Source organism: Dendrobates tinctorius, unplaced genomic scaffold (assembly GCF_039654945.1).
Source record: "Dendrobates tinctorius isolate UK_male_01 unplaced genomic scaffold, ASM3965494v1 ptg000331l, whole genome shotgun sequence".
Lineage (NCBI taxonomy): Eukaryota > Metazoa > Chordata > Amphibia > Anura > Dendrobatidae > Dendrobates > Dendrobates tinctorius.
In genome coordinates this window covers 2,386,297-2,409,511 of record NW_027361997.1, presented here as the reverse complement: position 1 = coordinate 2,409,511, position 23,215 = coordinate 2,386,297, and the positions used below count along the sequence as shown (strand labels likewise).

Sequence of the window (23,215 nt, the reverse complement as noted above, 5' to 3'; positions counted from 1 at the left end):
TACCCTTATGGCCTGCCTTTCCCTTATGATATCCGCTGGTGAGAGAAGTTGGACCCACAGCTGATTAATGTGCTGGATATGTTTTTAAAAGGGAGTTGTCTTCGTAAGATAACTCATTTTAGGAGAGGCAGAATTTTTAAAGAGGTCCTGTCATCAGGGCCAAATTGGCCAGTTTTTCCTCTTTTAGTCCTGTTGCTCCTAAATTGTTATTGAAGAATTTTTCATGTTTCACAAAATTATACATTTCAAGAAAAATAAAGAGGCAAGGATATGAACATATAACAGATTTCAATTAAAACAGATTAAGCCAGTTATATAGTAGAAATGCATTGATTATGCTGTTTTTCAGAAATTATGATATTTAACAATCTGAAAAAGTGGAAGACATACAAGACTTACAATAGACTGGGAGTGAGGATAAATGTAGGTATTGGGATATAAGGATGAGGGGAGATGAGTAAGTCAGTAGATGTGATTTTCAGGGATATCAAAAAAAATCTCAAGGGGACAAGGTGAGATTAAATTTCTCAATCCTATTTTCATTCATAGCAGTTTGATATTCAGAATTTCTAATGTCTTTGATCCTAGTGTATAGGTCTAGTTGAGACGGGGGAGAGGTTTGCTTCCAATGGGATGGTATTAAACATGTTGCAGCTGTTAATGCATGCAATAGGAGTCTAATAATCCTCCTGGAATGATTCTGTGGAAAAACATTAAGTAAGAAGATCTGTGGTTCTAGTGACGGGCTCATTAGTCCAAAAGGGAATTGTAAGGGAACAATCCCAAAATAAGTGCCTGTCGCTCACAGTGTGGGAAGACTAAGTGCAACACGAGGGGAAGAAATCCCAAACGCTAGGGAAAGGGGGAGTGGAGACCCCAAGGCAGATCTAATTGCACCCTGTCTCCACTACTGTCCCTATATTGGTTCCACACCAATCGCCGAGCAGGAACCTAAGCCCTGTATATCCCTATAGCTAGGCCCTGAACAGTGAAGGGGGAAGAGATAAGCACTGGTCAGTCCCCACTTTACACTAAAGAGAAGACAAAAAAGGTGGAAGCAACTTAGCTTGAGCAGACTCAGAGCGGTAACATAAAACGTCCTCCAACAGCACCAGAGAGGAAGTTAGCCGATTGCTATTGCTCCATACCTTCACAAGGGAAAATGTGAATATCACCGGCGACTCCCTGAAGCAGACTGAGAGTCTATAAACACCCAGGTTCAGGTGTGTCAGAGCCGGAGGGAGGTTGCCACTGGGTCCAAAAAGAAGGATTAAGAAGGGATCCGCAATGCCAAAAGCAGAGACCTTCTGCAGTCAGATGCAAAGTGACTGCAGCATCTGACACACCCATGAGATTGCCAAGGCACATCTACAACACAAGGGAGAAATAGATGAGTCTAACTTATGTAGGAGTTCTGGAGTGTGGTACCAGAAATGTAGGATTTTGTATTGATCCTTTGTAACTGATACGTGATGCTGTAATAGCTGCACTTGGGGGGCGTGGCCTATGCCTTCTACCATGAGGACATAGGAACCGGGTGCTCCAGTGAAACCCACAAAATCCGACTTAATCTCCGGCGGTTTTGAACCATCCAAGCTCAGATTCCTCTGTATTAGCTTCCTAAAAAGCTACAGGATCTTTCAAGATCATTTTGGACTAATTTTGGCCCTTATTGAAGATGTTGCGGCCTATACCTCATTGCAGACCTGAAGCCAGGGACTAAATTTTCTACATGAGGCCTGGCTCCTCCTCCCCTCCTAGGAAATCTACAACCACTGGAGACGCCGCAGACCCGGAGAGGAAGACCGGGAGGAGCAGGTGCCACTGCCGAATTCTCGTCACCGGGACACTGTCACGCCTGTCACGCCAGCAGCTAAAGAGGTGGGTCATCTGTAGTGGCAGTGGCACAGAATCCCCCTAGAGCTGATGAGCACAGCAGGCTCTGAAAAAGCTCTGAAAGATCAGCTAGCCAGCGCTGATATAGAGACAAGGATCACCGCTCACTATGAGCCAGGGAGCAATGCTGTGGTTCTAATTGTGCCTACATCAGGGAAAGGTCTTTCCTTTATAGACGGCTGGGAGTTTAAGAAGCGGACTAGTAATAATACTTACCACAAACTTTATTAGCAGGGAGCCGCTGTGGTTGTATATACTGAGGATAACAGACCCTCACATCCCTCTTGCCCCAAGAAATACTAAAATCTGAGGAGGGGTTAATCACACTGCCTGAGTGGGAAGCCCTGTTGTGTTACTATAAAAGCAAGGGTTAATCTCATTCCCTTAAATGGACAGAGAGCTAAGTTGTGATAACAACAAGCTCAAAGCACACAATTCCTATTAGAGAGACTGGTCTGGGGAACACTCAGCACAATAGCACCACCTGGTGGCTTATACCTTAAAAGGTGAAGCTCTTTTTCCCATACTCTTTGTGAACCTATATCTTCTAAATCAGCCACCACTACTCAAGTAAAAAGGGGAAACATAAAAACAAACAAGGGGGGTGAGTCGGACAACGCTTTACACATCCATAAAATCTCTCCTTATCTCCAGAATGAGCACCACTAGAAACAAAGGTTCCTCTCCTGCCTCAAAAATCCCTATCCTACCAAGAGGCAACAAAGCTCTCTCACAACGCCAAGTTAACAGCGATAGAGCTACTACTACTAATAGAAGCAGATCCCGCTCACCACGCAGGCTTAACTCTCCCACAAAGCAAACCTACTACCCCCAACACATACCCCTAAATACTGGTAAAAATAACCAGTTCCTCGTGGAGATGGACACTTCTCAGAGACTTAAAAGAAGCGCTCCAGGAGTGTGGGGAAATGTTCATACCTCTTCACACGAACAATCTGGCTCGGACGAAGAGTCAGAGGTTATCTCTCCGAATTCCTCCCCCGCGAAATCCAAGGCCAAGAAAAATCTCCCAAGTTACAATTATGAAGAAGATTTTCCATCTTTAAAGGGTTCCAAAGCAAGTCTCGAATCGCTACAGGGAGACGTACTTTCATACTTGGTTAATCTATCTGAAAAAATGGAAAAAATGGGAAGGGATATGGACAAAAACTTCAAAGACCACAGTAAACAGCTTGACCTCAAATTAAATTCAATCTTCGAAAAGTTCTCTGAAAAAATTATCAATCATGAAGAGAGACTACAAAAACTCGAACGCAAATCAACTGATTCGTCCTTTGACTTAAAGGAACTTTCTGCTGAGGTCTACAAACTCAAACTCAAACTCTCAGACGTGGAAGATAGAAGCCGCCGCAACAATCTAAAGATACGTGGCATCCCGGAAAGCATTCCTCCAGAACATCTCTCTGACCATATTAAAGATATCTTCAAAACAGCTATCCCAAACCTCTCCTCTTCCGATCTCGAGATAGACAGGGCTCATAGACTTCCACGGCCATCAAAACTAGCAGCTGACATCCCCAGGGACACAATCCTGAGGGTACACTTCTTCCAAACGAAGGAGAAAATTCTAAAGTACCTAAAGGACCAAAAAACATTCCCGGACCCGTACAGTGATCTGAAGGTCTTTCCTGACTTGTCAAAATTCACATTGGACGCTAGACGCTCCTTTTCCAGCGTCACCTCTGCCCTCAGAGATAAAGAAATCCCGTACAATTGGGGGTTCCCCCTCAAGCTCCTAATTCGTCACCAGGGCAAAGTTATCCCTGTCTTCACCCCAGAGGAAGGCGTCAATTTTCTAAAATCCATCTCCAGACCAAGACAAAATACTGGAAAATGATAAATAACTTTAATGTCTACTAGGTTCTTTTCACGTTTACATTGGGTTTCACTATTACCCGTCCATGTGTAATACCCCGAGTGCTTAGTAGCAGTTCATTATTTAGTGTTCTGCTTATGATTACTGTTTATTGTTCACAATCTACTTTTCTCTTTACAGGTTGTTTCTTTTGCCGATACATACCGATTGTATTCGAGTATTGGTTTATTCTCTATCATTGTATTCATTTGCTCCAGGTTCCAAGCTACATAGCTCCTTACTGATCATCCCCATACCTAATCCAAATTAGATCTATCATGAGTTTTAAACTCACCTCCTACAATGTGAAAGGCCTAAATAGCCCATGGAAGAGGTTCTTCCTTTGGAGGGAACTAGAAAGATCACACATTGACATTGCATGTATTCAGGAGTCTAAGTTCATGATTAACAACCATCCACACCTTCACCACAAAAAGTTCCCCCACATTTTTACATCTTGTGGCCCTCAGAAAAAAGCAGATGTAATCACTATGATAAGTTCTTCAACTCCCTTTGAAATCATAGATGAACATAAAGATACTAACGGTAGATACCTCATCTTGATCTGCAAAATTAATGAACAAATCTGTACCCTAGTTAACCTATACGCCCCCAACCGGCACCAGCTTCGCTTTCTAAACAAGCTCCTGAAAATCATTTCCAAGGTTAGAAAAGGTGATCTAATTCTTGCTGGAGATTTCAACATTACACCGGATAGCACTGTTGACTCTTCCTCACACACCCGTAGTCCCTCAAATAACCTAAATCAGTGGATCTTTAAAAACGAACTTTTCGACGTCTTCAGGTGTCTGAACACGTCTTCAAGAGAGTACACTTTCTTTTCAGACGTACATCAGTCCGCATCCCGGATTGATCTAATCCTTACAGATGTGTTCACTCTCCCCAGACTCCAGGAGGTTTCTATAGGCAAAAAATCCTTCTCTGATCATTCACCAGTACACAGTCTTATTCAATTAGGTCCCCCTCTTAAGAAAGCTAATATGTGGAGATGTAACTCCAACATCCTTCATGACACCTTACACAAGCAAAAGATAGAAAAGGCCATTTCCCAATTCTTCCTAGATAACAAATCCTCCTCAACCAACCCTTTCAACAATTGGTGCACCCACAAGGCTGTACTCAGAGGTATTTTCATTGATATTTCATCAAAAATTAAAAAAGAGAATAGAAGGAATATCTTGGAAGGCCAAACCAAAATTCACAATAAAGAATCCGAATTATTAGCCCATCATTCCCAATTTTCCTCTCTCCAACTTGAACTCTTGACTCTGAGACAAAAGCTCAAATCACTTATCAGCACTCCTTATGATGCTGTAGTAAAATCCTCAAAATTTAAATATTATTCTGCACTAAATAAACCAACTTCTTTCATGTCAAATAGGGTAAAGAATAAAAGAGTTCACAATAGAATCAACAGAATAGTAGCCACCTCCAAAAACGGCATTCTATCCCACCCCCAAGACATAGTTAACGAATTTGCCCAATTTTACCAAAAATTATATAACCTCAAACCAACTTCTTCCTCTTCCCAACCTAACTCGCAAGATATTAATGACTACCTCAACTCAATCAATCTTCCCTCTTTATCAACCGACGACCTGGCCTTTATGTCTGCCCCTTTCTCCCCTATTGAAATAGAAGATACTATTAACAAATTCCCCCTCCACAAATCCCCAGGCCCCGACGGTTTCAACAATTCATACTACAAAACCTTCAGTAAACTCTTATCTCCTCACCTTGCAGAAGTATTCAACTTTGCCGCAGTCTGGGGGCTATTTCCAAAGGAAATGCTTGAGGCCTCGATTGTCCTGATTCCAAAACCTAAAGGTAACCCTGAACTAATGACCAATTATCGCCCCATTTCCCTCATCAACACAGACATAAAACTGTTCTCCAAAATAATAGCCAATAGGTTGAGTAACTTTCTCCCGTATCTTCTGGCCAATGACCAAATGGGATTCACCCATGGGAGACAACCCGCAGACGCTACAAGTAGATTAATAAACGTTATTAGGTACGCCAACTCAACTAAAACTCCAACAACTTTAATATCACTAGATGCCGAGAAGGCCTTTGACCGCATAAATTGGGACTTCCTTAGACACACTCTTTTCAAATTTGGATTTAATCAAAAATTAGTGACCACTATTATGGCACTATACTCAAACCCAAGCGCGAAAATAACCTCCAACAATCATATCTCAAACCCCTTTGCTATCTCGAACGGCACCAGACAGGGGTGCCCTCTATCACCCCTACTTTTCAACTTGGCCCTCGAACCCTTAGCCGAACACATTCGTAACAATGCCAAAATTAAAGGTATCCATACCCAACACAAGGAACACAAAATCAGCCTATTCGCAGATGACATCATTTTGACTTTAACTGACCCCCAAAACTCTTCATCTGAGGTCTTCAATGAACTAGACAAATTCTCGGATCTATCTAATTACAAAATCAACCAGTCAAAATCGAACATCCTTCCCCTTTATCTTGACACTAAACAAACAGATGCAATAAAGGAAAAAACATCCCTTAACTGGTGCAACAGAGAGATTCCTTACCTAGGTATTTCCCTCTGTAATAATCTCCACCTTATGGGGAAGATAAATCTGAGAAATTTGACAGATTCAATAAGCAAAGACTGCTTAATCTTTAAAGAGAAAAATCTCTCTTGGTGGGGAAAAAATTATATCCTTAAAACACACATCCTTCCAAAAATTCTATATGTTCTCCGATGCCTCCCTCTGCCCATCCCGGTCATACTTCTGACAAACATCCAATCTTTGTTCAAAACCTTCCTGTGGGGAGGAAAAAAAGCTAGGACTTCTTCCTCATCATTATACAGGAAAAAGGAATGGGGGGATGGGCCTTCCCAACATTATTGCCCATTATCAAACTCTTCTGATTAAACAAAGTGTCCATTGGATTTCCCAACGTGAACCTCCGGCCTGGTTTGACTTGGAACTATTTTTAAATAATGGTAAACAGTTAAGCAACATCATCACTCAAGCAATCTCAAATCATCTTCCTAACTTTAACGCTCACCCTCTATTCCTGGCCATTGCTCAAGCTTGGTGTAAATTCTCCAAACCAAGCAGACGGTCACACAAATCTTACTCTTATTTTTAGCCTCTCTAACGTAACCCTCCCTACTATTTGGCCAGAATTAAAAATCACAAAATTGGGAGATATCCACAACGGCTCCAATTTCGTAGACTTTGCATCGCTAAGAAAAAATTTTAACGTCCCTCATTCCTTATTCTTAGAATTCATCCTCTTAAAAGATAATGTCCTCGCTTTTCTTAAGTCAAAAATGAACTTTACTCATGCTTCCATAAGTCTTACTCAATCCTCATCATAAAATCTTTTGGAGTCATGGCTTTCTCTATGACTCCTTCAATAACGACGATAGTTTGTCAAAAAGCCCTTATATGGTTACCTGGGAAAAAACCCTAAAATCCACCTTTTCTCCTGAACAATGGGAAGAGGCTCTCTCCAAAACGTACAACTCCACAATCTCATTTCCACTTCAAGAGACATACTTTAAAACTATTAGTAATTGGTACCTTACTCCGGCAAAATTAGCACACTTCGGTCCTTCAAACTCATCCTCACCCCTTTGCTGGAGAGACTGCGGCTTCAAGGGAGACCTATTGCATATGTTTTGGGAATGTCCCAGAGTCAAAATAGTCTGGTCTTGGATCTCTACCTCTCTCAATAAACTCTCTAACAAAACTTTAACCCTCACCCCTCAAATGGCCCTTCTTTCCCTTAACCTAGACGAACTAGACTTGGCACTCCAACCCATATTCATTCATCTTTGTCTTGAAGCAAAAAATTTCATCACTTTCCACTGGAAAAACAAAATACTCCCAAATCCAGAGGTTATCTTCCACCTAGCCCAGCAACATAGAGCACATGAACTGAATTTTGCTCTGATTAATAATCAGTTTGGAAAATTTTATAAAAAATGGAACAAATGGGACAAGGCCTTTCCATCCCCTATAACTTAATTTCTTTCACCACCAACTTCTAGGTGCTACCATTTAATTGTATATTTTGTCTACTAATCCCTGTTAAATACTTGCTCACTTATGATTGGCCTTAATTGGCCTACAATCTCTCGTTATGCGTTTGTTCGCAGTCGTTTGTTTATACCTCTTACACCCCCAGTGACCTGGGCATTATGTACCCTATAAGTGTAATATCACTCTTGTTATATTGTTGCATTGTTATTTTACCTATGTCCCTCCTTTTTTTTTCTTCCCCTCCCCATCCCTATCCTCTCCCCCCCCCTCCCTCCTCTCCTGCCCTTACTCCCTATTCTTGCCTGTTATTTTAAAATCCAAATAAAATCTTTGGAAAAGTAATAGCTGCACTTGGCTATACAAGTCTCCAGTCAAAATCACTAAAGAGTTTTAAATAAGTATTTTTCCCATTTGAGCATGTATGGATTCCTTATCAACAGATTTTCATCAGGACATAGTAAAATACCATATACATCAAAGATTAGACCCTACATTGAGGGGCCAATTTTACACAGACATACAAAGGGGGTTGTACTGGAAACTTGTAAAGTGTGAAACAAGGATGATACAAAATGCCTAATCTTACTGTATTAAAATAACGAGAGTTTGTGTACATATAGTTTAGGTTTCATCTTATATGTGAGTAGGTTCCTTGTTACTCTGTTAGCTATATCTGCAAATTGAAACAGACCAGTATGGGTGACCCATATAGTTGTTAAAGATGAATTCAAGCTATCAGGAAAACGTGGATGAAATTGGAAGGATGTAAGGGGGTATCTTGTAGCTGTCCATTTGAATTTTTTTTATGGCAAGTCCTCCGGATGTCTCTGGTATGATTCATTGGGCTTAGGAGTTCATTGAAAAGGTGGTTATAAGGTCCATTCCAGTTTTTCTATTTGCATCCACTTTGTATAGGCGGGTTTAGATGGCCATTCTGGGATTCTCCGTAAGTGAGTTAGCCCAATAATAGTGTACAAAGTAAGAACACCCAAACCACCTGAACTTTTACTTAACATGATTGTTTTTCTGCCCATGTGAACCTCAAAGTAGCTGCTTAATGTCAGTAGCCCCTTAATGACAGCCAATACGTCTTTTTACTGACCTGAGATATAAGAGAATATCATCCCCACATGGGTGACAATCCAGCAGCTGTCAGCTGTACACTATAGCTGACAACTTGCTGTATCACAAATGATTAGTGTTCGCACCATCCAGATCTGTTTAACCCCTTAGTTGCTGCTGTCAAAAGTGACTACATCTAATAAATGGTTAATAGATTGTGGGGGCTTCTGCTTTAATCTAATTGACACACCGAGATTATGATTGTGTGGTCCTGATGTTTTCTATAGCAGTTCATGGCCAAATAGCGGCCTTAGAGTCTCCAGGCTCTAGCGGTCAGTTCAGAAGTCAGCGTCATTTAGGAGGTAAACAAACACTTTTTCATTCCTGCTATACCACTTTGCATTAATTCCTGAAAATCACATGAAGGGTTAATAAACTACCTGACAGAAGTTTTCAATATGTCAGGAGATGCTGTTTTTAAAATGGTATCACATTTGGGGTCTTCCAATATATAGGACCCCCAAAGTCACTTCAAACCTGGATAGATCCCTCAAAAAAAAAATTTTTGTAAATTTCCTTGAAAAAATGAAAAATTGCTGCTACATTATTAAACCTCCTAAAAGGCTAATAAAATAAATTAGCATTTTAAAAATGGTGCTGATGTAAAGTAGACATGTGGGAAATGTTATTTATTAATGTTTTTGTGTGATATGACTATCTGGATTAAAGGGATAATCATTCAACTTTTGAAAATTGCAATTTTTTTACATTTTTGTCAAATTTCTGAAACTTTTTATAAATAAACACAAAACATATCAGCCTAAATTTACCATTATCATAAATTATAATGTGCCACGAAAAAACAATCTCAAAATCACTGGGATTTGTTGAAGCGTTCCAGAGTTATCACCACATAAAGTGACATTGGTCAGAATTTAAAAAATTGGCCCCGTCACTAAGGGGTTAAGTGCCTTTAATTCTCTGAGGGGAACAAGTATGGGCAATGTTTCAAATAAATATTGTAGTTTTGTAAGGATGGTCATTTTTATTGCTGAAGTACTGCCAAACAAAGATAGGGGTAGATGCATCCATCTTGTCAAGAGGGAGCGAATTTCTTTATAAAGTGGTGGGAAGTTATTATTGTATAGAGTTGAAAATAAAGATGCGAGAATAATTCCCAAATACCTGAGTATAATTTTTCCAGTGGTATTTCAAGTTATTGTGAAGGGGATTCAATTGTGAATCTGGATTTTTTTTTTTTTATTGGGAGAGTCTCTGTTATAGTTGTATTTGTTTTGTAACCGGACAAGTTACCAAATTCTACTAGAAGGGAATGTAGGTTAGGGAAAGAAGTGGGGATTGGTGTGAGTTGAGAGAATGTTATCCGCAAAGAGAGAAAGTTTGAATTCTTTATCCTTTACCCGGACCCTTTTATATCTTGGCTCAATCTGATGGCAGCAGTAGCAAGGGGTTCAATGCACAGGACAAAGAGTAATGGAGATAAGGGGCACCCCTGTCTAGTGCTGTTCTTTACTGTAAATAGTTTGGGAGAACTATGGGGAAACCTAACTATTGAGGAGGGTTTTGCGTATAAACCTTCGATAGCCTTTAGAAAGAGACTGTTTATGCAATATACTTTAAGGGTCTTGAGCACAAATGGCCAGCTGAGGCGATCAAACGCCTTCTTCACGTCTAAACTTAGGAGGAGAGTAGGAATGTAGGATGTTTGGATTTTTGTACTATGCCTATAAGCCTCTTCTGGTATTGTCACCTCTCTGTCTAAATGGGATGAAAACTACCTGATCCTTATGAATCAGCGAATGCAGGTATAGATTCAAACAAACAGCAAGTAGCTTAGTAAGTATTTTGACATCTGAGTTAACCCCTTAATGACAGCCAAATACGTCTTTTAACTGACCTCAGATATAAGAGAATAGCATCCCCACACAGGTGACAATCCAGCAGCTGTCGGCTGTCCACTATATCTGACAACTTGCTGTATCACAAATGATCAGTGTTGGCACCGTCCATATCTGTTTAACCCCTTAGTTGCTGCTGTCAAAAGTGACTACATCAAATAACTGCAATGCAAGAAAGCGGGCGGCACCGCTATTACCTTACTGAGATCCGTGGCTGGCAGCAGGCGGAGAGCTCACATCCAGGATTCCCGGGTGCTTGACCTCATAGCAAAACGATAGTGGTATCCAAGAGAAAAAGATCGCACTCTGCGGGATAATGATGAATGTTTATTGACACTGAATTACATGTCACGTCGGGGATGTGAAGGAGAGTGTGTCAAATGGCTGACTACGGCCGTTTCACGCTACTCGAGCGCTTCCACGGGTCCAGAGTGCGATCTTTTTCTCTTGGATACCACATCAAATAAATGGTTAATAGATTGTGGGGGCTTCCACTTAAATCTAATTGACGCACAGAGATCATGATTGTGTGGTCCTGATGTTTGCCATAGCATTTCATGGCCAAATAGCGGCCTTAAGGGCATGTCACACTAAGCGATATCGCTAGCAATATCGCTATAACTTGTGACGTAGCAGCGATATTGCTAGCGATATCGCTGTGTCTGATACTTACCTACGACCCACTCCCCCGCTGGTTATCGCTGATCGCGCTAGAACAGGCTGGACTGTTTCTCGTCGTCAGCTTCCTGCGGCGCTTCCTGCTGTGACGATGAGCGACGCTTGGAGCCGGGCGGGAGGACGCAGGATCGCCGCGTCTGACAGGTAAGTAGCGACCCCCGTCCCCAGCGATGTCGCTAGTGAGATCTGCCTGTGTGGCAGCTCACTAGCGACCACTTAGCGATGTACCAGCAATCCTGACCACGTCATATCGCTGGTCGGGATCGCTGGTACATCGTTAAGTGTGACAGTACCTTTAGAGTCTCCCGGCTACAGCGGTCAGTTCAGAAGTTAGCGACATTTAGGTGGTAAACAAACACTTTTCCATTCCTGCTATACCACTTTGCATTAATTCTTGAAAATCATCTCAAGGGTTAATAAACTACCTGACAGCAGTTTTCAATATGTCAGGGGGTGCTGTTTTTAAAATGGTATGACGTTTGGGGTTTCCCAGTATATAGCACCCCCAAAGTCACTTCAATCTTGGTTAGGTCCCTCAAAAAAATAAATGTTGTAAATTTCCTTGAAAAAATGAAAAATGACTGCTACATTTTTAAACTTCGTAAAAGGCTAACAAAATAAATTAGCATTTTAAAAATGGTGCTGATGTAAAGCCGACATGAGGGAAATGTTATTTATTAATGTTTTTGTGTGGAATGAGTATCTGGATTAAATGGATAATCATTCAAAGATTGAAAATTGCAATTTTTTTTACATTTTTGTCAAATTTCTGATTTTTTTTTTATAAATAAACACATCATATCAACTTAAATTTACTATTATCATAAATTATAATGTGCCACAAAAAACAGTCTCAATCAATGGGATTTGTTGAAGCGTTCCAGAGTTATCACCATATAAACTGACAATGGTCAGAATTTAAAAAATTGGCCCCGTCACTAAGGGGTTAAGGAGGGCTATAGGTCTATAGTTCTTACAGTCAAGTCTGTCTTTACCTGGCTTGGTTTTAAGGTGATATAGGAATGTAGCATGCATTCAGTAATAGGAGATACGTTTAAGAAGGCGTTAAAAAGGGGCGTCAGTGTGAGTAGAAATTCATTTTGGAAAGTTTTATAATATAAGTAGGGTAAACCGTCGGCCCTGATGTTTTCCTGTTTGGTAGATGTTGAATTATATCCTTGATCTCTTCTGTAATGTGTATTCGGGACTGTTGTTGCCTCTGTATTGAGAGTGGGTAGGCGGCATGATTCTAGAAAAGAACTAATGAGATTATCCCTCGTAATGAGGTTAGGGAGTGACTATAGTTGTGAGAAATACTCATGGAATATATCTGCTATTTCTTTTGAATCATACGTTATTTGACTTTTTTGTTAAGTAAATCGTAAGAAGACAGTTCCTTATGATCTCTAAGTTGTTTAGCCAATAATGTGTGGTGCTTATTAGCTTTTTCTTAGTGTCGTTGGCGTGTATATAGAAGTAGCTTATCCACTTGTTTCAAGCCCCCGTTACACACTGCGATATCGCTAGCAATATCGCTGTAAAGTCACTGATTTTGTGACGTAGCAGCGATATTGCTAGCGATATCGCTACATGTGATACTTACCTCTGACCGGCTCCCCCCGCTGATTATCGCTGATCGCGCGAGAAGGTCCTGGACCATTTCTCGTCGGCCACTTCCTGCTGGGCTTCCTGTGGCGCCAACGAGCGACGCGTGGACGCGGGCGGGAGGACGTCAGGATCGCCGCATCTGACAGGTAAGTAGCGACCCCCGACCCCAGCAATGTCGCTGGTGAGATCTGCCTGTGTGGAAGCTCACTAGCGACCACTTAGCGATACACCAGCGATCCATATCGTTGTCGGGATCGCTGGTGCATCGCTATGTGTAACGGTACCTTTAGTGCCATATTCTTTAGCTGGGCCCTAACATCTATATTTTTTTATGATTTGTTTACAGGGTCTGGGGAACATTCTAGTCTTCAGGAGTTTTAGCTCCAGAGTTAGCGCTTCCTGTTTAATTTTTATAATCTTTAAGTCTGGCTCCCATTGCTATACTTTGACCACGGAAGACTGCTTTGTGAGCCTCACATAATATTGCTTCAGAGGAGACTGATCTTTTATTGAGTTCAAAATAGTTTTGTAGGTGCGGCATAGTTCTTCTTTGATAGAACATTTATGTAAGAAGGTTTCATTAAGCCTCCAATTAAAGGTGTTGGTAAAAATTGAAGAAACCTTAATTGAAATCTCTATTGGATCATGCTCAGACCATGTCATGGAGCCCATCTCTGCTCCTGTTATGATATATGTAACAGGAGTATTTCCCAAAAAGTCCTCTGCGAGTATGGGTCCCATGAGGTGGTGAAAAGAAAGAGAATGATCTATCTACAGGGTAGTTAGTTTTCCATAAATTGTAAAGAGAATATCTTGCAAAAACGGCGTGGAAGTGCAATGAGGACTGCGCTTGCTTCTGGTGGAGTACAAAAGTTCTTTATTCAGCCAACGCGTTTCCTGAGCCTACTGGCTCACTTCATCAGGGCAGATTACATTGAAAGATAATGAAACATTCTTATAGAGGGAAAAAAAAAAAAAATTGGCGCCAATGCAGGGTTAAATGACATCAACAAAGGTAAAAAAAAAACAAAAAAACCTCAAAAACAATGAAATTTTATTACAAACATAAAAACACTACAATAAAAGTGTATTAAAATAAGAAAAAGTATAAAATTATGCAAAAATAAAAATAGAACAGAATGCTATGGATCACGGGGTAAAAAGTGACTAAGGTTAATGAAAAAAAAAGGGGGAGGGGGGAGACCTCAAGGAGTATTAGAACCTGGCTCATGAAGTGCAGATGTATGCTGTAAAGTGCAAGTACCAGGTATTAGTCCACTAAACCATTGGATTTAGCTGAAGTGGTTTAAGAAAAATTTTTTAGAAATTATTTGTTTTATAAAAATCAAAATCTAGCAAAATAACTTGAAGTGGTATTAGAACCTGACTAATATAGTGCAAGTACAGGTTGTAAAGTACGAGGTATTAGTCCACTGAACCATTAGAATAAACAGAAGTGATTTGAAGAACATTAAAGGAATTATTTGTCAATTTATTTTATAGGAATCAAAATTCAAAAAAACAACTTCAAATGGTATTTTTGTAAAGAAATAGTCTTTTCATTTTATTTTGTAAAGGGAAAATCAAAATCGGACATCAGAGAAAAAAAAAAAAGAAAGGCATAAAATTGGGTAAAATGTAATAAAAGTGTATGAAAATCACAATAAGGATAAAATCAAATGAAAGCATCATTGATAATATTGAGGCCATAGGAGCCAATTGTCTTCAATTTATAGATCCAATAGACCTCTTTTCTGTTTAATGCTTGGGTTCTATTGGAAACGTGTTCAGGGATGTGTTCTATAGGAAAAATGATGGCTTTAGAAAAATCTCTTTGGTGAAATGAATCAAAGTGTCGTGACAGACCATGTTGTTGGTATCCAATTTTAGTGTTGTGTCTATGTGAGTTCATTCTACAATGAAGGGGTTGTGTGGTTCTCCCAACATACAATTTAGGACAAGGACACAGGATAACATAAATAACAAAGGCAGACACACAGGACAGGTGATTAGTGATGGTGAATTTTTCTGAGGTGAATGGATGTGAAAAAATGAAAGTATTATGGGCAATATTACTGCAAAGGCTACACCTGGGCCTCTGGCATCTAAAAATGCCAGGTGTCAAGCCGGTATGATTGTCGGGAGTATATTGGCTCAATCTGCTAGGGGCCAGATGATTTTTTTAGTGATCTGGCCTTCCTAAATGTAACAGTAGGTTTGTCAGGAAGAACTTTATTAAGTACAGGATCTTTTTGGATAATGTACCATAGGTCCCCTAGTATATTTTTAATCTCCTTATGTTGGGAGTTGTAGGTAGTGATAAAATTGGCCTGATAATTAGCATGTGTATCTTTTTCTTTAGATCTCCCACTTAAAAGAATTTGCTGGTTAAAATTTTTTGAAACATTATTAAAAGTAGAATGAACCAATTGGGAAGGGTATTTTTGAGCCAAGAATCTTCCCTTGAGGACCTCAGCCTGATTATTAAAATCCTCATCTTCTGTACAGTTCTTTCGGATTCTCTGAAATTGATTATGAGGAATGTTAAAAAGCCATTTAGAATAGTGGCTGCTCTTAAAATGGACATAACTATTGGAGTCTACCTTCTTAAAAAAAGTTTTGGTATAAATTTTGGAGTTTTTTATATAAAAGGTGATATCAAGGAAGTCCATCTGGGTATTACTAATGTGGGGGGTGAACTCCAAACCCCATATGTTGTTCTGTATGGAAGAAGTAAAGACGTCAACTGGCATAAAACTGGTGTGAAAGATTAAGAATAAATCATCAATGTATCTTTTATATAAAACCACGCCCTCTAGAAATGAATCAATGGTAATAAAAGTATTCTCAAAGACCCCCATAAAAAGATTAGCATAAGTTGGCGCGACCCGTGATCCCATAGCGGTGCCTCTGATCTGATGATAAAAATCCCCCAGAAAAGTAAAAAAGTTATTATGTAAAATAAAATCCATCCCATTAAAAATAAAATCCTTTTGAGGGTCAGACAATCGACTGTCAGTAAGTAGAACTTTTTTAAAACAGCTCAAACCCAGTTGGTGATCAATATTGGAATACAAAGCAGATACATCAAATGAAATAAAAACATAAGAATTTTTCCAAGGTATATTGTTAGTTAGGTTGATCAATTGTGTAGAATCCTTTAAAAAACTGGGGAGCTGTAGGACATGAGGCTGCATGATTCTATCTATATAAAAAGATAAATTGCTGGTGAGAGAGTCAATACCAGAAATAATAGGCCTTCCTGGTGGATTAATGGTACTCTTGTGTATTTTGGGTAAATGGTACAGGAAAGGAGTAGAGGGGTTCTTAACTGTTAAAAACTTCCTTTCATGGTCATTAAGAACCCCAGAATCATGCGCCTTTTTGATAAAATCATTGTAAATAACAGTAGCTTGGGGGATGGGGTTCTGGGGGATGGGCAGATAAAATTTTTTGTCAGATAAAATTCTAAAAGCCTCATTCACATAATCAGTTTTATCTTGAATCACTATCCCTCCACCTTTATCTGCAGATTTGATAACCAAATTCGTGTTTTTCTCCAATCTTTCCAATGCCACACGTTCTATTGAGGACAAATTCCGTTTTACTGGTATATTTTGTGTAGGTAGTGTATTAAGACGATCCAATAGAAGATCAGAGAATGTTTCTACATGATGTCCTCTACTTTCTAGTGGGTAGAATGAGGATTTCCCTCTGACATCAAGGTGGAAGGAAGAGACCACTGTGGTGTTAGAAGTGTCAGGGTTAGAATGAACTTTTTTGAGTTCAAAATGTCTCAGTAGGGTAAGTTTCCTAATGAAACGTTTTTGCAAATTTGTCCTAGGACCCTGTGCCCACTTGCTGCTGCTTCTTATGCGTTTATGGGTGTTGTGACTTTCTCACAACCCCAATAGGTGAGCACCTTCCTTTTTCTCTGTTAATGTGTTTTTTGATACGGATTTTACACAGTGGATGCGCCCTGTATTTTTCCTTTCTATTCACAGTTCACTCGTGTCCCTTGGCGGGGGCTCAGCGGTCGGTGTTTTTCTCTGGAGCTGCTCCACTGTCCAGGATCCGTTATGGACTATTTCAATCATCGCCTTCTCTCCAGAGAACGCCTCATATTACAGGTGGTTGGCAAAATCCACCCGGTCAACCAGGAGGAGACCCCACAAGTAGCCTTTTCGGAGGACGACACCAGGACCATGAGGACCCTTTTCCACACCTTAGAAGATTCCATCAAAGAAGAAATCTCCAACAGCCTACAAGCTAGATTTCTAGCTATATATATGGACGAACACATCTGTCCTAAAGGACTCAGGATTTCTTTACAGACACCTTTTCCGCAAGATCTTGCATTCTCAGATGAATGGGAGGATATTCAGTATGACTGTATGCAGAGGCTTTTACATTGCCTACATAAGAAAAGGACTACTCTTGCTCAGATTGCAGCAGAAAAGGTACTGGAAACTAATGCAATGTTATCCAATTTCTCTGATCACCCTCTCTTTAGAAAAATCAATTCTAGTATTTCTATTGCAGCTCTTAATTTGGAGCATGATACAATTGTAAAAAAGTCAAAGAAATTGAGCAGGGATAGAGAGTCCCCTTCCTCCCCTACCCTCGACTCACCTATTCTAGAAGAAAGCTCTGTAGTTCCTAATAATTCTTCTCACTTTAAAAATTTTTCTCACATTAAAAAACCCCCCCTTTTTTCTCCTAACACTCAGACTCACTCCTCCATGAACACCAACCCAGGGAGAGTCTTTATTAATAGCAACAGAGGGAAAAACCAGCACCCTAGAAGCAAACCAAGGGATCCCCCTGGGCCAGCTGTATCCATTACACCCACTCCTTCCACCATTACTATGCCCACACGTACTCTTTCTGAATTGATGGACTCCAACATCAATTCCTTCAAGTCAAGTGGGGAAAGACCTACTTCCATACCCACTGTTAATGTCACTCCTAATTCTGCCAATGACATGGCAGCACTAATTATTGATAGAAGGAGGTCTTCCTCCTTCCCCCTACCTTTCTTTGACCCCCCGCTCACCCCTGCAAAATTAGACACTACTGAGGTCTTTGATCTTGATCCACCGGTCACCACTGATCTCATTGTTCTTAACATTGACAACCCTACTACCTCCTGTACAGACAAACTCCCTGCTGTTTCTACTGAAAAGAGGTTGATCATTAATGACCAGGTCATTATTGACAACTCAACTGCTGGTTCATCAGCAGCAGTGTCCTTTTTACCATCTGCATGCAATCCCATTCCCCAAGCAAAAAGAGATATCCCTTCTTTTTTTCAGAAGGTCACACTAAAAAGAAAAAATCCTATAGAGGAGCCAGAGGCCAAGGAGCAAAGAAAAAAAAGGGAAAAGCGACAATCCATAAAATCAAATGTTTTTAATTTATCATCTCACCCCCTGTCCCCGGATGAGGAAGGGTTATTAAGCAAGGGACTCTCCTTCTGCCCTTCAAATAAAAGCAGTGGTTTTGAATTATTTCTTGATGCCCAAAAATTCATTAGGAAACTTACCCTACTGAGACATTTTGAACTCAAAAAAGTTCATTCTAACCCTGACACTTCTAACACCACAGTGGTCTCTTCCTTCCACCTTGATGTCAGAGGGAAATCCTCATTCTACCCACTAGAAAGTAGAGGACATCATGTAGAAACATTCTCTGATCTTCTATTGGATCGTCTTAATACACTACCTACACAAAATATACCAGTAAAACGGAATTTGTCCTCAATAGAACGTGTGGCATTGGAAAGATTGGAGAAAAACACGAATTTGGTTATCAAATCTGCAGATAAAGGTGGAGGGATAGTGATTCAAGATAAAACTGATTATGTGAATGAGGCTTTTAGAATTTTATCTGACAAAAATTTTTATCTGCCCATCCCCCAGAACCCCATCCCCCAAGCTACTGTTATTTACAATGATTTTATCAAAAAGGCGCATGATTCTGGGGTTCTTAATGACCATGAAAGGAAGTTTTTAACAGTTAAGAACCCCTCTACTCCTTTCCTGTACCATTTACCCAAAATACACAAGAGTACCATTAATCCACCAGGAAGGCCTATTATTTCTGGTATTGACTCTCTCACCAGCAATTTATCTTTTTATATAGATAGAATCATGCAGCCTCATGTCCTACAGCTCCCCAGTTTTTTAAAGGATTCTACACAATTGATCAACCTAACTAACAATATACCTTGGAAAAATTCTTATGTTTTTATTTCATTTGATGTATCTGCTTTGTATTCCAATATTGATCACCAACTGGGTTTGAGCTGTTTTAAAAAAGTTCTACTTACTGACAGTCGATTGTCTGACCCTCAAAAGGATTTTATTTTTAATGGGATGGATTTTATTTTACATAATAACTTTTTTACTTTTCTGGGGGATTTTTATCATCAGATCAGAGGCACCGCTATGGGATCACGGGTCGCGCCAACTTATGCTAATCTTTTTATGGGGGTCTTTGAGAATACTTTTATTACCATTGATTCATTTCTAGAGGGCGTGGTTTTATATAAAAGATACATTGATGATTTATTCTTAATCTTTCACACCAGTTTTATGCCAGTTGACGTCTTTACTTCTTCCATACAGAACAACATATGGGGTTTGGAGTTCACCCCCCACATTAGTAATACCCAGATGGACTTCCTTGATATCACCTTTTATATAAAAAACTCCAAAATTTATACCAAAACTTTTTTTAAGAAGGTAGACTCCAATAGTTATGTCCATTTTAAGAGCAGCCACTATTCTAAATGGCTTTTTAACATTCCTCATAATCAATTTCAGAGAATCCGAAAGAACTGTACAGAAGATGAGGATTTTAATAATCAGGCTGAGGTCCTCAAGGGAAGATTCTTGGCTCAAAAATACCCTTCCCAATTGGTTCATTCTACTTTTAATAATGTTTCAAAAAATTTTAACCAGCAAATTCTTTTAAGTGGGAGATCTAAAGAAAAAGATACACATGCTAATTATCAGGCCAATTTTATCACTACCTACAACTCCCAACATAAGGAGATTAAAAATATACTAGGGGACCTATGGTACATTATCCAAAAAGATCCTGTACTTAATAAAGTTCTTCCTGACAAACCTACTGTTACATTTAGGAAGGCCAGATCACTAAAAAATCATCTGGCCCCTAGCAGATTGAGCCAATATACTCCCGACAATCATACCGGCTTGACACCTGGCATTTTTAGATGCCAGAGGCCCAGGTGTAGCCTTTGCAGTAATATTGCCCATAATACTTTCATTTTTTCACATCCATTCACCTCAGAAAAATTCACCATCACTAATCACCTGTCCTGTGTGTCTGCCTTTGTTATTTATGTTATCCTGTGTCCTTGTCCTAAATTGTATGTTGGGAGAACCACACAACCCCTTCATTGTAGAATGAACTCACATAGACACAACACTAAAATTGGATACCAACAACATGGTCTGTCACGACACTTTGATTCATTTCACCAAAGAGATTTTTCTAAAGCCATCATTTTTCCTTTAGAACACATCCCTGAACACGTTTCCAATAGAACCCAAGCATTAAACAGAAAAGAGGTCTATTGGATCTATAAATTGAAGACAATTGGCTCCTATGGCCTCAATATTATCAATGATGCTTTCATTTGATTTTATCCTTATTGTGATTTTCATACACTTTTATTACATTTTACCCAATTTTATGCCTTTTTTTTTTTTTTTTTTTTTTCTCTGATGTCCGATTTTGATTTTCCCTTTACAAAATAAAATGAAAAGACTATTTCTTTACAAAAATACCATTTGAAGTTGTTTTTTTGAATTTTGATTCCTATAAAATAAATTGACAAATAATTCCTTTAATGTTCTTCAAATCACTTCTGTTTATTCTAATGGTTCAGTGGACTAATACCTCGTACTTTACAACCTGTACTTGCACTATATTAGTCAGGTTCTAATACCACTTCAAGTTATTTTGCTGGATTTTGATTTTTATAAAACAAATAATTTCTAAAAAAATTTTCTTAAACCACTTCAGCTAAATCCAATGGTTTAGTGGACTAATACTTGGTACTTGCACTTTACAGCATACATCTGCACTTCATGAGCCAGGTTCTAATACTCCTTGAGGTCTCCCCCCTCCCCCTTTTTTTTCATTAACCTTAGTCACTTTTTACCCCGTGATCCATAGCACTCTGTTCTATTTTTATTTTTGCATAATTTTATACTTTTTCTTATTTTAATACACTTTTATTGTAGTGTTTTTATGTTTGTAATAAAATTTCATTGTTTTTGAGTTTTGTTTTTTTTTGTTTTTTTTTTTACCTTTGTTGATGTCATTTAACCCTGCATTGGTGCCAATTTTTTTTTTTTTTCCTCTATAAGAATGTTTCATTATCTTTCAATGTAATCTGCCCTGATGAAGTGAGCCAGTAGGCTCAGGAAACGCGTTGGCTGAATAAAGAACTTTTGTACTCCACCAGAAGCAAGCGCAGTCCTCATTGCACTTCCACGCCGTTATTGCAAATTTGTCCTAGGACCCTGTGCAGACTTGCTGCTGCTTCTTATGCGTTTATGGGTGTTGTGACTTTCTCACAACCCCAATACGTGAGCACCTTCCTTTTTCTCTGTTAATGTGTTTTTTGATACGGATTTTACACAGTGGATGCGCCCTGTATTTTTCCTTTCTATTCAAAGAGAATATCTTCAAATTAGCTTGCTGAATACTCTGGATAGTTGAATTTGGGAAGAGGATTGAGGCCTATCATTTAGCAAAAGTCTGTTGTTGTGTTCAGAGAACATCAATTTGAAGTCTTCCTCAAGAATTATTGCAGAGGGCTGGAGACATGAGATTTTCAGCAAAATTCTTCTAAGAAACATGATTTGAGCTTTATTAGGGGTATAGATATTGCAGAGTATAAGGGGATTACCCCCAAGTGTATCTTGCAGAATTATGTATCACCCATTGGGTCTAAATGAGCAGAGGATATCTGGATCAAACATATCTTTGATAAAAGTATTGTTACACATGCTTTCTTTCTCTCCTGTGTGGCAGAGTATATTTCAGGGTAGTAGTTTGAGACAAAGATAAAGGAGTCATATTTATTAAAGTGGCTTTAATAAATCGGCATTAAGGGATTTAATTTCTTTAAGGGTTAGATGCCTTTTAGCATTTGAGTTGAGGCCCTTAACATTTATTGAAACGCATTTAATCATGATGGATGTAACAGATGTATGAACTCTGATATGACTCACCATTTTCAGAGGCTAGGAAGGGTGTGTTGTGCTTGATCCGAGAATAACCCAATGTACTAGGTCTGGAAACGTAAGGAGGGGAGGGAGACACAGGATGGAATAGAAAAATGGTGGGGGGAACAAGAGGCGCAATAGTGCCCTATCACTAGTGACACTAGAAGTATGAGCGGTATAATACAGTTCCACTCACCTATTCCAGTTGTGTAACCCACAACTGGCTTGAGAGCATATCACAGAATCAGCTGCTGCAGGACCTACACCAACCACTCGCACGTGGAAAAACCTTCAGAAAGTTGTGGGAAGCAGGGTGTGTTGCAGTCCGCGCTGCCGAGATTCACAAATCACCTGGGATGCAAGATGTTGTAGCAGTGTACTCCTTTATTTCCTCCAAATAAAGGAGTACACTGCTACAACATCTTGCATCCCAGGTGATTTGTGAATCTCGGCAGCGCGGACTGCAACACACCCTGCTTCCCACAACTTTCTGAAGGATGGAATAGGGCACACATAGTAACTTTAACTCCTTTCCTACATTAGACGTACTATCAATCATGATCGCAGTGTACCGGGGGTTTAGGGAAGCATCGGCAGGGAGGGGGCTCCCTCTGTGCTTCCCTGAGACCCCCACAGCAGCACGATGTGCAGCGCTGCTGCGGGGGCCTCCTTCCCTGCAGGTCCCCGGATCCAATATGGCGGCATTTTCATTACATAAAAGCGCCAAAACAAAAAAAAGATATAAATGAGGTATCGCTGTAACCATATTGACCCGAAGAATAAAACCGCCTTATCATTTTTACCACACACGGAACGGTGTAAAAGCACCCCCCAAAAGAAATTCATGAAATGCTG

At 39.7% G+C, this 23,215-nt stretch overlaps 1 protein-coding gene across 1 annotated transcript in view; it reads left to right on the top strand.

Moving 5' to 3' along the window:
* LOC141074232 (uncharacterized) overlaps positions 1 to 22,621 on the top strand; it is a 50,329-nt gene extending 27,708 nt beyond the window's left edge. The window contains exon 2 of the mRNA XM_073561812.1: positions 17,096 to 22,621. Coding sequence (XP_073417913.1) covers positions 17,171 to 20,764 — 3,594 coding nt within the window. The 5' untranslated portion in view covers positions 17,096 to 17,170 and the 3' untranslated portion in view covers positions 20,765 to 22,621. The remainder of the gene's footprint in view (positions 1 to 17,095) is intronic.
* Positions 22,622 to 23,215: the final 594 nt, after the last annotated feature.